At 41.1% G+C, this 15,645-nt stretch overlaps 1 protein-coding gene across 1 annotated transcript; it reads left to right on the forward strand.

The window, feature by feature from the left end:
* Window positions 1-4,807: 4,807 nt before the first annotated feature.
* Window positions 4,808-12,361, forward strand: LOC143413903 (G-protein coupled receptor family C group 6 member A-like). Its single transcript, XM_076877275.1, has 6 exons — window positions 4,808-5,301; window positions 5,384-5,678; window positions 5,851-6,612; window positions 8,423-8,635; window positions 8,715-8,829; window positions 9,911-12,361. Exons 1-6 carry the CDS (start codon window positions 5,114-5,116, stop codon window positions 10,846-10,848), a joined length of 2,511 nt encoding a protein of 836 aa, XP_076733390.1. The 5' UTR covers window positions 4,808-5,113; the 3' UTR covers window positions 10,849-12,361.
* The last annotated feature ends 3,284 nt before the right edge of the window (window positions 12,362-15,645 follow it).

A 15,645-nucleotide genomic window follows, 5' to 3' on the forward strand; every position in this document is an offset into this window, starting at 1 on the left:
TGGAGGCCTATCTCCACCCACCACCACTTCCCCTGCCAGTGGCGGACTCCCTCAGACATCGGTGCGTTGGTGGTTCTTTGTGTCTGGGGATGGGCGTCCAGGTACACACCGGCTCACTCCTTGGTGGCTGCTTATCGGGGCCTGGAGCCTGGGGCTCGCTCGGGCCACTTCGGGGGTGGAGTGCCCCCGGCCTGGTGCTCGGTCACTCAGGCACAGCTGGCTGCCGGCGGAGCTCACGGGCACGTCACTGCAACCCCCCCTGGCTCCTGCTCCGCGGTTGCTGAGTGACCCCTCATCTGGGACTCTCCTCAGCTCTTTCTGGGACAGTGACACGGCTGCCCCTCTGTTGGTCTTCCTTGGTCTCTTGTGTTCTGGGGGCCTCTGGATGTCTGGAGTCTTGATCTCCTCTATACCTGCTTCATGCCCTGGAGGACGGGGCTGTGGCTCCCCCACACCCTCTAGCAGATCATTACATGAAGGAACCTTTTAAATACAAGCGCGTCCATGCTCACAGGTGTACACACGGGTGCTCACACACACAAACTACACCCTTTTTGGCTCCTACCTCAAAGCACACAGTGCGCTGTCGATCTTACGTGCTGCACAATAATATTCAATATTTAGTATTTACTGTTGTATTCACATACATCATCGTGATGTTGTTTATTCTATTGCTCTCATTTTCTTCTGCTCATGTTTTCTTTTTTCATTCTCAACAGGTGATCCAGATGATTGATATATGTATTTTTTGTCTGCTTATTTTGTTGGTTTTTGTTTTTTGCCCTTTATCCCCGTCCCTCTTCTCCGCTGTTTTTCTTTCCCTCTTTCTTTCTCCCCTCTCTTTTCATCATTCAAGTCTGTCCCGTATCTAGCAAGTGAAAATAAAAAATAAAATAAACAATAAAAGATGAATCAAATAGACCATTACAGCACGGCTGGGAGGGTCCATTTGGTAAAGTAAATCCGTTGGGCATCTTTCTTCGCCTTTAGACAATAATTCTGATGGCAAAAGAGCCAAACGGGACAGGCAAAAAAAAACAAACAAACAAAACCAACACAAAAACAAAACAAAAACAAAGTGCTCGCTCGTAGGGGGTCATTTGATTGTTGGGTTTTTCTCTGTATGTATTATTGTAGGGCCTACCTTACAATATAAAGCACTTTGAGATGACTGTTGTTCTGATTTGGTGCTATATAAATTGAATTGAATTGAATTAAATATATTCAATAATTTGGTGTTTTGATTATGATTCTAATTGTGGTCACTTTCCGTATGTTTATACATACATTGTGACTTTAAGTTTGGAGAACTGTTACTTCTTTAACAGCAAATGCCAACTATAGGTGTTGTTGGGTTATAAGAACACAGTTTATGGTACAGCTGTGCCAAACGTCATATTGAACTGACAACACTTAGAAATGAAGCTACAAAGCAAAGATGCCTCATTTTGTTAAATGCCTGTTTCCTCAAGTCCTCTTGTAGGATATCTTCCTCACCTCCTCTGCTTCCATCTCTGCAGGAGGCTCTGAAATGCAAGGAGAGGGGTCAAAAAGAGGAATCAAGGATGTGCAATCTGTAAAATAAAAAAAGGCAATGTGCGTGTGTCATTCAGTCACAGCATGCTGAGCTTGCATGAAAGGGAGAAGATATAGCAGGTGTCCTTGTTACTTAACTTGGCACTAGTCCCCGAACTCAGTGAATGAACCATTCGTGGACATTGTAAACACCGTGCCCTGTGAATCGAGACATTGTCACCCTGGACCACTCCCTAGATGGAAATTAATTCCTGGATGGAAATGCATGATTAAAGTGGAACAAATACCCAGAAGTACTTTTCAATGTTTTGCATGAACTCTTTCTGTAAGGGACAAAATGCTAAAGAAGAAAAAGGCCTCGGACAAAATACCATTTTTTTTCTTTTATCAGCTTAATGACATAGATAGATGCTTTTTTTAAAATCGGAAAAAACAACTAAAACCAAGTGTTCTCATTTACAACCATTTAAGCACATTATAAATGTTATAAAATAAATGTACAATATGCTCTCTGAGTACAGCTTGCTAATACTGGTTGGACCTCTTTCAGAACTGCCTCAATACAGCAAAAATATTTACAATGCAAATAAAATGCATTTTGCATATTATTCAAATACAGTTGATAAAAATATCCCTTTATAAAAAGGGAACTGAATCAGGCAGGTGATCTCTGACACTTGGCCTCTATGTCACCACTGGAGAGATGAACATGGTTATTTCTTAAAGCATATAGTTAGGGCTGGACCAGGTGAGCCTGAATCCTCCCTTACTGCCTCAATACTTAATTGCACAAATTCACCAAGGAAATATTTGTTGCGGTTCTTGTCATGTTCAAGTTTACTTTCCAAAACCATAAATATACCATTAATTTAAATTCACATGATTTATTTTATTAAATGCGTGCAAATGCTAACAGCAACCATTTAAAACTAAGTTTATTGTGGAGTATTTCTTCTCTTTTTCCCCATCGTTTCTGGATTTGTTGAGCAGATTAGATCAGAACTAATTGCTGTTTCTTCCTTTAGTTTTTGAAACCAGTTCTTTGCGTTCATAATATTTGACTGAGTAATGATTATTATTGAATGATTATTTGATTTGATTTGATTTGATATACCTTTATTAGTCCCATAAGGGGAAATTTCATGTTAAGGCTGCCGACCTATTGCACGCAATGGCAGCGCCATCTTACCCTCCGACCATACATACATTACACAAAAACATCACATGGGGAAGACAGGTCAGAAAGGTATAACAATGTTGTCAACTGAAAACAATCCTTGTTTATTGGGCTTCTTGTACTGGGTATTAGACATTGCCTTTAACATTTTTTTTGTCCCAGACACTATTACAGGTAGTGACGGTGTCTGATGAGATCTTAATTTTTTCTTCAGAAAGTCATTTAATGTTTTTTTTTTTTTTAAATTTATTAAGAATTAAGGGATATAAGAAAAGGCTAGATTATCTCTCACTGAGTGTGATTTTTGACTGAGTATGGTTGGTTTTTTTTTATAAGTATTGTCCCTGGTGGCGATAGTTATTTCATCGTTGAGAGTTTAAATGAAGTGCAGTTATTGTTTATGGAGAACAGTTTGTCACTTACCTCAGTGAAACAGTTTGAGGATTCTGTATGGGTTAGTGGGTGGGTGAGGTGGTCCATGAATAAAGTACTTACTAATGTTAGCTTTTCAGAACAACTTTTAAATTTAACCTCCTTATTCTAACTGGTGCTTTCATTGCAAAACTGGTTTTCTGTAAGAATTGAATTGAATTGATATATCTTTATTAGTCCCACAAGGGGAAATTTCATAAGGCTGCCGACCTATTGCACGCAATGGCGGCACCATCTTACCCTCCGACCATACATACGTTACACAAAACATCACATGGGGAAGACAGGTCAGAGAGGTATAACAATGGAAAATGCACCACATGAGGAAAGATAAGGAGAAAAAAAATAACTCCCCCCAGACTGAGCTCCAACAGGGAGATCAGTTTGAGAACAGAAAAAAAACACCTCTGCACATAGCACATGAAAAAAACTCTTAATACACCAAAGAAACACATGACAAGCAACAGGGGTAGGTAAAGGGTGAGAGACCGCCAAATTAGACAGTACATCCGGGCCTGCGTGCGCTGGCCTCCTTGATCCACCGTCAGCATCGGAAGGGAATAAGCGTCGAAGGCGTTTGGAAAGGGAGGGGGGATGAGTGTGTGCATATCAGTGTATATGTATGTGTGTGCGTGTCCAGAGTTCAGCTGAGACAGTGTCCTTCGCCCTGCTAGGCTAAGTAAACAGTCTTCCAGCCAACCCAGGTGGCCTTGCATGGAATGGGAAGGAACAGACTAAACACAGTCGTTATCAGGGTGTTGTTGTTCAGCTCCAGCCTTGAGACCGCAGCTGGCGCCAAAGGGGTATCCGCATGAAGTGATGGTGCTTTTTACTTTAGTGCGAACAGCTCATATGAATTTCAAAGCAGTTCTAGAGTCCAACACTGGTCTCTCAATCTCCCGTTGGAGAGCCGTGGAGAGCCATACTTGCGTTCTGTGATGTTGTCATTTCTTGTGCTCAAGGAGCCAATTCTGAGAACGGCAGTGTGCCTCCCCGAGATGTCATCCAATTTGCGCCGAGAGATGTTATTCCGAGCTAGCCCTTCGAGATGTATCCAGCCTGCAGTCAGAGATCTTATTCTGAGTATTCACAGCAGCTGTAGCCTCTCCAAGATCTTATCCGTGCTGCACTCAATGAGCCCATTTTGAGAAACTCACGCCTCTCCCATCGTTCCAATCCCAGCAGGCAGCCTTGTGGGGGTTTGAACAGCCGGTTTCGCTTTCTTAATTCTTCGATAAGTCAGGGCCAAGCCAGCTCCGATCTGTCAGAACCCTGTTACCATGGTTCCAAATAGGTAGATATCTTCAGCACTCAGGCTCACCCAAGCCCAAAGACCAGTTGATCCAATCCATAATTCCTCTTTTAGGTTTTAGAGAACAGACTGTGAGAGAATGTTCCAGGGAAAAATAAGACAAAAAACACGAGACTAGAAAAGGACATAAGAGGCTAAGCAGGGAAGCTAAGGGAGAGGAGGAGAGGAGAAAAGTGCGACCGCCTTCGTCAAGAGCAAGAGCAGCGTTTTTCTTTTTGCAGGTGTTTTTTTTTCTTTGCAAGTGTTTTTCTTTTTGCAGGTATTTTTCTTTTTGCAGCATTTTTCTTTTTGCAGCGGGTTTTTTTTTTTTTTTTGCAAGTGTTTTCTGAAGTTGCAGTCCGTTTGGCCTCTCAGGGCTACCGTATTTATGCCTATTTCTACTCCTGTTTGAATATGTTATGTATTATCATTTAGAAAAACTTGGAAAAAATGTTTTTAATTTATTTGAACATGTTGAAACTAAAACCTAGACATCATTGTCTGTGACAAATTCAAATCATCTTGGTCTTTTCGTGTTTGGAAGATTAAAGAGGAACTCATTTGGATTGCGTTACAAAAACAATCTGATGATGCAAATGATAAACGAGTAGAAGTTTTTTATATAGCTGCTGTACAGGAACCTGGTCATACTGAAAAGAGAAGATAGACACGTGTAAATGTTCTACCTGTGCGTATCCATGATGTTTTTAATGTGGTTATTTGTCATGAGTGTGTTTCACTCCTCTTTGGGACAGAATAGTTTTCTCCGTGCATACTCTCCTGGGAATATCATCATTGGTGGACTTTTCCCCATTCATTTAAAAACTAATAGGACTAACACTTCTGCACCTCTCTCCTGTAGTGAGTAAGTACAGGCTGAGTTCATCAGCTCATTAGTGTCAAATAGATGATTTGTGAATTTAATCTGTCTTCTGTCAATCTTGCAGCTATGGTTTAAACACATTCCTGCACAGTCAAGTGATGATATACGCCATCAACAAAATCAACCTACCTAACATCACGATAGGATACGACATCTATGACACTTGTGGAGATGTCGGCCTCGCCTTGAGAGCAACTCTCCAGCTGCTGAAGAATCAGTCAGACCCAGAAAGCTGTTTAGTGCCAGCAGATGCTCAGTTCAAGTTACTTGAAACCAAAACCAAGGTGGTGATCGGGGAAAGGTACTCAGAAGTATCAATAGCTGTTGCACGACTTGTTGCTCTGTCTTCAGTTGCCCAGGTTTGTTTTCTCTTTTTCTGTCCTACAAAGCTCAGTTAGAAATATAAGAATCTAAATTTGATGAAAATCAATAATATCAGCAAATACATAATCTGTCTTTAGATTTCCATGCTTATGTGTTGAAAAATCTTTAATGAACTGTTTTCATATATGCTCTATGTCTGTTTAACAGATTAGTTATGCATCCACAAGTGAGCTGCTGAGCAGCAAGTTCAAGTTTCCCACTTTTCTGCGAACCGTGCCTAGTGACAAATATCAGACAAGAGGTATTGTTGAGCTGGTGAAGATATTCCATTGGAAAACAGTGATTATTGTGGGAAGTGATGATGAGTATGGGAAATATGGCAGTGATAGCCTTCAAGACAACTTCAACAAAAAGAGCATCTGCATTGAATTTGTTCACATCTTGTCCGCTGATTTTACGACAAACAATAATAGCATGGACCAAACTGAGCTGAATGAACTACTGAAAAAAATTCAAAACTCTTCTGCTGAGGCCATCATCATCTTCACAAAGGACACTAATGCAGAAATCATCCTGGAAGCAGCTATTGAACACAGAGTCAACAGAACGTGGATTGCAAGTGATGCATGGTCCAGCTCTTCAAAGATCTCTGCAATGTCAGACATCAAACTGGCAGGAGAAGTTTTTGGGTTCATATATAAGCAGAAAGAGGTGCCTGGCTTTAAAGACCATGTAATGTCGATGTTTAATGGAACTAATAACACAATTCTTAGAGATTACCAGACGCAGCATCTACTTTCTTTAAATAAGTCTGAAGAAGAAAGAAACCAATATCTGGCTTCTTACATCGACCAGGATGAATCTTATGGTATCTATATAGCAGTTCGAGTCATTGCTGAAGGGCTCAGACGCTTGCTGAAGTGTAACGACCATCTGTGTGAACGAAGCTCCAGTTTCACAGCCTTAGAGGTACAATAAAGATAGCTTGCCAATTATTAATTATTTGTCTTTAACAAATATTTTCAGTTACATAAGAAGTTTGTGAAATTTTGTCTGTCTTTAAAACATGAAACTTAACCAGAAATTGATATTCTTGGAGAAAAATCAACCATAATATTGCCAGGAAATCATTTATGCTGAATGGTACAAACAACATACTTTTTCTTTTCTTTTTTTTTCTTTTTTTTCTTTTGCCTGTCCCGTTTGGCTCTTTTGCCATCAGAATTATTGTCTAAAGGCAAAGAAAGATGCCCAACGGATTTACTTTACAAAATTGACCATCCCAGCCTTGCCGTAATGGTCCATTTGATTCACCTTTTATTGTTTATTTTATTTTCACTTGCTGAATACGGGACAGACTTGACTGGGGGAAAGAAAAACAGCCGAGAAGAGGGACGGGGATAGAGGGCAAAAAACAAAAACCAACAGAATAAGCAGCGAAAAAAAATTACATATATCGATCACCTGGATCACCTGTTGAGAAAGAAAAAAGAAAACAAGCAGAAGAAAACAAGAGTAATAGAATAAACAACATCACAATGATATATGGGAATATGACAGTAAATACTAAATATTAAACATTATTGTGCAGCACATAGATCAACAGAACACAGTGTGCTTTGAGGTAGGAGCCAAAAAGGGTGTAGTTTGTGTGTGTGAGCACCCGTGTGTACACCTGTGACCATGGATGCGCTTGTATTTAAAAGGTTCCTTCATGTAATGATCTGCTAGAGGGTGTGGGGGGGCCATGGCCCCGTCCCCCAGGGCATGAAGCAGGTATGGAGGAGATCAAAACTCCAGACATCCAGAGGCCCCCAGAACACAAGAGACCAAGGAAGACCAACAGAGGGGCAGCCGCGCCACTGTCCCAGAAAGAGCTGAGGAGAGTCCCAGATGAGGGCTCACTCAGCAACCGCGGGTTGCAGTGACGTGCCCGTGAGCTCGGTCGGCAGCCAGCTGTGCCTGAGTGACCGAGCCCCAGGCCGAGAGGCCGGGGGCACCCCACCTCCGAAGTGGCCCGAGCGAGCCCCAGGCTCCAGGCCCCGATAAGCGGCCACCAAGGAGTGAGCCGGCGTGTACCTGGACGCCCATCCCGGGACACAAAGAACCACCAACGCACCGATGTATGAGGGAGTCCGCTACCAGCAGGGGAAGTGGTGGTGGGGGGAGATAGGCCTCCAAACCTTGGACGTTTTCATTTTCACTTCCTCTTTCAGCGAAACTGCACATATTTCAGCAGCATGGCACTTTACTAAAAACACCCTAAGCTGTCTTGCCTGCAGTCCAAATGTTCAATCATTTAAACCAGGGGTGTCAAACATACACCGAGCCAGATACAATTATATCCGGCCTGCAAGACAACTTCATTATCATTATTATTCATTATTATTCTGTTACTTAAATATAGACATGTGTGGTCCCTACAAAAATGTCAAAATCTCAGCTGAAAGTCCAAACAAACCATTTCAATAACCTCCAAACAGCTAACAATTTAAAAACAACAACAACAACAATGATTAATATTAACTTCTTAAATTTTAAATGATTTGCAAATTTTCCAATTTTCTTTTACACAATGTTGCCCTTTTTCTGGGCAGAGATGTTACACATTCCACAGCACCCACTGCTAAACTATCGACATTTGTCTTGTTTATTGGTAGATATGTAAGTTTTTCTTAGAAAAGGTTAAACATTAAAATTTCAAATATATTGCAGTTTGTGATGATTTTATTTCATAAAAATGTCTTTCTTCCTTTATGATGTTTTGGTTTTTTCACAGCTTCTATCGGAAATCCAGAAAGTAAACTTTACTGAGAACAACACACAAATATACTTCGATAGTGATGGAGATCCCAGTTTGGGATATGATATTGTATACTGGAACAGGTCTGATTGCAACAAGAGTATGATAATACAAACTATTGGAGAATACAGTCCAGATGGAAAAATTACAGTCCCAACAGACCTTTTCAGACACCTCATAAATGACATGGTGAGATGAGTTTTTAACATTCATTTATGTCCCATTAAGGTTTATGAATCATGTACTCATGCTACTGTTCCTTTTGCAGGTCTCTGTTTACAATTGCTCAAAAAAATGTGAAGCAGGACAAGGATTTACATTAAAAGGAAAGTGTTGCGGAGTTTGTGCTCCGTGTGCAAGTGGAGAGATTTCTGATGGAAATCGTAAGTCTTTTATTCCAAATCTAAATTACACTGCTCAAAAAAACAAAGGTAACGCAGATCTGAATGAATGAAATATTCAAAAACTTTGTTCTTTACATAGTTGAATGTGCTTACAACAAAATCACACAAAAATTATCAATAGAAATCAAATGTAGCAACCCATGGAGGTCTGGATTTGGAGTCACACTCAGGGTCCTGGGTCTCCTGACCTAGTGTTTTCAGTTCTTTGTGATTTTTGTGTTATGTCTGGTTCATTTGTGATTTATTTTATGCTTCCTGGGTTTTGATCCCCTCTTGTTTCTCTGTGCCCTCCAGCATTTGGTGAATGTAACGATTACTTTAGTCTTCTGTGTTTAAGTCTTCTCTGTCTGTTTGTTCCCCCTGTGTCGTTGCCTTCTGTGTCTCCCTCTGTGTGACTGTCTATATCATGATGTGCGTTATTGTGCTTTGCTCCCACCCCTTGTGTTCTGTGTTTTCGTCTTCCCTTCGTATATTTCTTCATTCTCTCTCTCTCTCTCTCTCTCTCTCTCTATCTCTCTCTCTCTCTCTCTCTCTCTCTGTACTTCCTGTGTTACGTTTAAGGTCCATGTCTTGGTGTCAGCGTTTTCAGTTTCGTGTCCTCCCATTCCTGTCAAGTGTAATTGTCCTCAGCTGTGTTCCTTGTGTGCTTCCCTTCCCTCATTACCCTCTGTGTATTTATGTCAGAGTCCCCCTCTGTTCCGTGTTGCGTCGTTCCTCGTGCTATGTGATCCTTTGTGTGCCACTCTGTGGAACGTTAGATTATATTTTCCCAGTCTAGTTTAGTTCATCATTAGTTGTAACATTTTCCTGCGTCTACAATAAACTGTCCTTTTGAGTTCATTCCCGTGTTGCAATTCCTGCATTTCGAGTCCTGAGTCCAGATGTAATTTTATTGCCTATCTTGTCTTCCTAAATGTGCAAAGTGCATTATGCATTCATTATACTTGCCTGTTTAATATTAATTTATGATTGCAGCTTCTTTTTCTTTCCAAATGATTATAGGATAGGAAAATATTGTCTTCTTTACTTGTGCTACTTGTGTTTTTGTTTCCTTCTGCAGATTCAACATGCAAGCATTGTGAAGATGGGGCATATTCTCATCCTGAAGAGAATACATGTTTGAAAAAAAGTGATGACTATCTCGATTGGGAAGATCCCTTCTCAATCATTCTCAGCTCCCTTGCAGTTGTTGGGATCATTGCTACCATTGTGTTTGCTGTTCTGTTTGCAGTATATCTTAAAACTCCCATTGTGAAAGCAGTTGGAGGTTATTTGTGTTTTCTGGAGCTTTTTGCATTGCTGGCTGGCTTCTGTCTTACATTCACCTTCATAGGCAAGCCTACTGAGAAGATTCACTGTGTAGGTGTTCCTCTCTTCGGCATAGCCTTTACTCTCTGCATCTCTTGCATTCTGGCAAACTTGCTTCAGATCTTCTTGGGCTTCAAGTTTGACCTTAAGGCAGAGTCTTGGATAAAGAAGCTGAATAAGCCATTGGTGGTGGTGACCATCATCTCTGGGATTCAGTTGGGCCTATCTGTCTCATGGCTGACCAAAGAACCACCACATCCTGACAATAAATCTTTAGATTACACTATCCTATACAACTGTAAGATTGAGCCCCATACATACTTTATAGCCATGTTAGTCTACAACACTTTCTTGGGCCTTATTTGTTTCCTGTTTGCATTCAAAGGTAGACAGCTGCCAGATTTGTACAAAAATGCTTCTTTGATCACCATCAGTATGCTGCTGTTTGTAGTCATCTGGATCATCTTCCTCCCCATTTATTTGACCTTGACAGGGAAATACCAACCAGCAGTACAAAGTGCAGCCATCCTCACTTCCTGCTTCAGCATCCTTGGTTGTCATTTGGCCCCGAAATGTTATATTATGTTGTTCAGGAAAGAGCTTAATCATGAGCGCGCCATTGCTGAATACATTAGGAAGTTTTATGAGCAAAAGGGTATTTCTGTGGTCCACTCGCAGTGTCACACTTAAATTGTTCTGCAAAGGAATGACTCTTCCTGTGATGACGTTTTAATCAATATGTCTTTCTAGCAATTTAATATGTGATTTTTCCATAGGCTGTATATAAAGGATGAATGCAGCCACTGCCACATTACCTATTGGTTAGTGAATTCCTGTTGTGAAGCCTCCAGCTGAGTTAGGGACTACGTTGGGAAGGCAGTATCTCTTTGGCTCATTGGCACCCTTCTGATTAATCCCTTTTTAAATGTAATTTACAAAATGAGCTATTATTGTGTTCAGCAAGTCTAATTTAACCCTAACCCCCTAACTCAGGGGTCGGTAACCCGCGGTTCCGGAGCTGCATGCGGCTCTTTAGTCTTTATTTTGCACCTCCGGGTGGTTTGGGAAATGAAATTAGAAGTATTTAGCTGAAGTGTATTTTATTTGTGTTTAGTTCTTTTTTTAACTTGTAGTTCTAAATTGGAAGATTATTGTGATTTTAAAATATATAAATAAAATTATATCTTTTTTTTTTTTCATCGCTCAAAATAAGCGTCACACTCGCGAAAGCCGGTATACCCGCCGAAACGTCGTGCATTTATCGAGACTTTCGACCCCAGGTAGGCCAATTATGGATCTTCGGATCCATATTATGTCAGCAGCTGTTCTCCACCGTGAACTATGTTAAAAACAAACACCGGGGCTCACGACTCACAGATGACAGCTTACAGTCCTGCGTGAAGATGAAAGTGACTTCGTACAGCCTCAATTTGCAGACGCTGTGCGCAGAGGTTCAGGAGCAGAAGTCCCATTATAAAGATATCACGGCAGACCCGAAGATGTTTGCATGAACATGCTTTTCAGCATCTCTTTATCGATCGCTTTTCACACACGGTTGTTGTACGCATACAGCCGGCTGTAACTTTTCAGCTCACAGCCCGACAACACAACAGCAGAGAGAGCACAGACGTTAAGGCGGCAAGGCGTGATTGTGGGTGCTGCTCAGGTGCGTTCGCCTCCCCTGCAGCGGCGCTGCAGACCACGCCCCGCAACACACATTAACCAGGTAAAATACATATTTAGGGAGAATTTTGCAAATATATATATATATATATATATTTTTTTAGCAGCATAGTGCTTTTTTTCAAATTATTTTTTAAAAGTCAGGTCAAGGCTCCAAAAGCCCAAAGGGTGGCGGCTCACAACAGTTTTTGTTTGCTACATGGATCATTTTAGTTCAGCTGGGTGTCTTTCCTTTTGTTATATTTCTTTAAGAGTTCAAAATGTGTTAATTACATAAATAAAATGTAATTTTCTCTGTAGCACTTCATGGATTTCATAAGCAACACACCTTAGTTGCTCTGTGGATTCTTTTAAAAAGCAGTTAAAAACTTTTCTGTTCAAACAAGCCTTTTGTTGATCTACCTATTTTATATTCTTTACATTATTTACATTTGATCTTTTAAATTGTGTATAATGTCTATTGATTGTATTGTTTATTTTAATATTTGTGTACAGTGCTTTGTGACTGCCTGTCTGTGAAAAGCCCTTGATAAATAAACTTTACTTACTTACTTTAGTTGTTCAAACCAAGCATAAAGGTAAAAAACACAATATATACAGTGTTATCTTCATTTTAGATTTCAAAAAGTATTTGCGGCTCCCAGTGTTTTCTTTTGCGTGGAAACTGGGTCCAAGTGGCTCTTTGGGTGTTAAAGGTTGCTGACCCCTGCCCTAACTAAAATGAAGGAATCTTGGTTTATATCAAATCAGCGTATATATCAAAGCTCATCTTGTACAGGGCTTGGTGCCCAATCTCGGGAAAACAGGGAGAATGTATGAAATAAGATCTGCCTAAATAAAATGGCATATGTTACATTAAAAATAGAAAAGATGTGTGATAAAGGTACGCCTAGCCTGCCTCCAAACAGCTGAGAAAGAGGGAAGGCAAAATTGACACAACACACAGACAAGAGAGTTTCGTAGTGTAGAGACTAGAGTAGTGGTTAGACCACCTCATAGTCTGGGTTAGTTGTAACATATTCTGGGGTGAAATGTAACACAATGAAATAAGGGTACTGACAAAATCTTAAAATGTAATCTTTTTTATTCAACACCTGAATGCACCTAGAACTATTTATGTAGCTGTGTGTGTGTGTGTGTTACGACCCCCTCTGCTAGGCGACAGGTGGGGGGGCAAACATACACAAGCCCGCTCACGAAATCAGAGTAAATAAGGGGTTTTATTGCAAACGTTAAACTGAAAACCGATGGGGTTGTTCAACAGACCACTGTGCAAATAATTAATACACAAAGAAAAGAACAGGCAAGAATAAAAGCTAAAGGTTAACTAAGGTGAGCCACTCTTCAGCCATTTATACTCCCAGGTGCAGACAATCAGCCAGTCAGTTGGTCCGGGAGTGTCGTGGGATCTCCAGGGAGCCAATCGTCCGTGTGGTCTGACACACTTCATTCTGCATAAAAGAAGGCTGGCACGGATCTCCCAGTAACCAATCACTTACAAGTCATAGCACACTTGGATTTGCATGAGAAGAAAAAAAAGCAGTCTCACTCCCTCCAAGGCCCAGGGCCGTAACAGTGTGTGAGAGAGAAAGCAGAAATCTAGCTTTTGAACCCCCCAAAAAAAGACAAATTATGGAATTTCCAACTGAATATTTCATTAATTTTGGTTGGTCTTCCTTGAGCTTGGCCTCATTGGCTCAGTGGGCATTGTAACCTACAACTCTTGCACCAACTTTTGAACATAACAATGAAGCTGAAAAAATGTGGTTGATTACATTGAGAAGAATTACTTTTTTTCATGGCTTACCTTGGTGTGGTTTGCAAAGTGCTTCAGAAAGATCAGGAAATGGGTTCCTTGCACCCATCCTGATTTATTTCCACTACCAATACTTCCTACTGGCCCATCTCTGACAAAGTGGTCTGCATATAGTATGCGTGGGAACACAAACATTGGAGGAATTGTGTTGCCAATGGCATTAACCGCATGTACAAAGGTGACCAGTGAACCTCCCTCTGCTGATGTCATTGCCCCAACTTTTTTAATATAAGTTAAAGTAATAGTGTGGTAAGTTGTAATATTTGCGTGAATGTTACAACTACCTCAGGCTGTTGCTGTTACAACTAACCCAGACTCCTACAGCCATGAACTAGCTAACATTACAGCCAACGGCTAAAACATTTACACTAAAGACCTACACAGATTATATCCCCATAGACATACAAATAACACAATTTAAGTGTGATGAGTTCAACTGCAAAGCAGATAATGCAATTAGAAATTGAAATAGAGTAAAAAGAAATTTTTAAAAAAAAAACCAAACAAACACTTTTTGGCATACTGTGATCCACACAGAAATGTGGTCACAATTGTGAGTTAAGTGTCGTGATATATGGAGATTATTTTGCATGTTTTATTTTGCTGGTTTATTGGTGTAATTTAAAGCCACAATGTCATGTAAGTTCCCTGTTGCCAGGAGAGTGTATAACACTTTGGACAGTAGGGGGCAGCAGCGTGCTTTGGGAACTGAGTCGGGTGCATAGCTGCCGTAAGTTTTCCATTCTGGCAAGACTGACCAGGCGAACGGCAGCGTGTCTCCTGTGCTCACTTTCTCTCCTGTTTTACAGGTCAGTAATGTGGTCAAAAACATAAAGAAATACACAGCTGGACACTGTGATACTTAAACTTTCATGACATAAGACGGGTCTGTGATATGCGATGTATTATACTGTCACTATGTGAGCTACTTTAGCTCTGTAAGATGTTATAGCTAGGCTATATGCCTGGGTAACGCTAGCAAGCTGTTGCAACTGCGTATAATACTCCATATAATAATAAGAAGCACCTGTAACATGTTGACTCATGTGTGTATCAGCCACTAGATGGCACTGTGTTGCTGCAATGTGTGTAATTCACTCGCGAGCAAGAAGCTCCAGAGGAAATGGAGAAGTAGAGGGAATAAAGTGGAATCGGAGCAGAGATTGGTGTGTGCGTGCAGTTAATAAGAAGCTCGGTATATAAACAAAAACAAAACATGGTGTCAGAGTAGTGGTTTTCTACGCAATCCCTCGCCGTCGGACAGCGCAGACATGGAGGCTTATGGCGTTCCCACACCGCGTATGGATTGGGACTCTAGCAACCTGCCCGAGGCATGGCGGCGTTTCAAGCAGCACGCCGAGCTAATGTTCGCTGGTCCTCTTCGGGGGAAGGAGGAGGCAGACAAATGCAGCTACCTTCTTCTATGGGTCGGTGAGAAAGGACGGGACGTCTACAACACGTGGACGCTCACCGCAGACGACTCCCGAAAGCTTCAGACGTACTACGATAAGTACACTGATTACATCATACCGAAAGCTAACCCAATCTACGCCCGATATAAGTTTCATGAAAAGATGCAGGGTGAAAATGAGACATTTGAACAGTTTATTACGGAACTGAAACTACTTGCTAAAGACTGTGGGTACCCAAATACAGATGAAATGGTCAGGGATCGCATTGTATTTGCCACTAACTCGCCACACGTCCGAGAAAAGCTACTCAGCCAAGGCGCAGAGCTCACGCTAGAGAAAGCTATAGATATAGCACGATCACACGAGCTAGCAAAGCAACAGCTAAAAACTATGGGTCACTCCAGGGGCCAAGAAACTGTGCACGCCATCGGCAGGAAATCGCACAGACAAGAATATCAAACAAGAAGTGTGAGACCAAAAGAACACGCTAATGCAACACTAAAAACGTGCAGCTATTGTGCCGGACAACACAGTAATAAAGACACCTGCCCAGCAAAAGGGAAGCAATGTGCAAAA

The sequence above is a fragment of the Maylandia zebra genome, linkage group LG19, assembly GCF_041146795.1.
Source record: "Maylandia zebra isolate NMK-2024a linkage group LG19, Mzebra_GT3a, whole genome shotgun sequence".
NCBI classification, from domain to species: domain Eukaryota; kingdom Metazoa; phylum Chordata; class Actinopteri; order Cichliformes; family Cichlidae; genus Maylandia; species Maylandia zebra.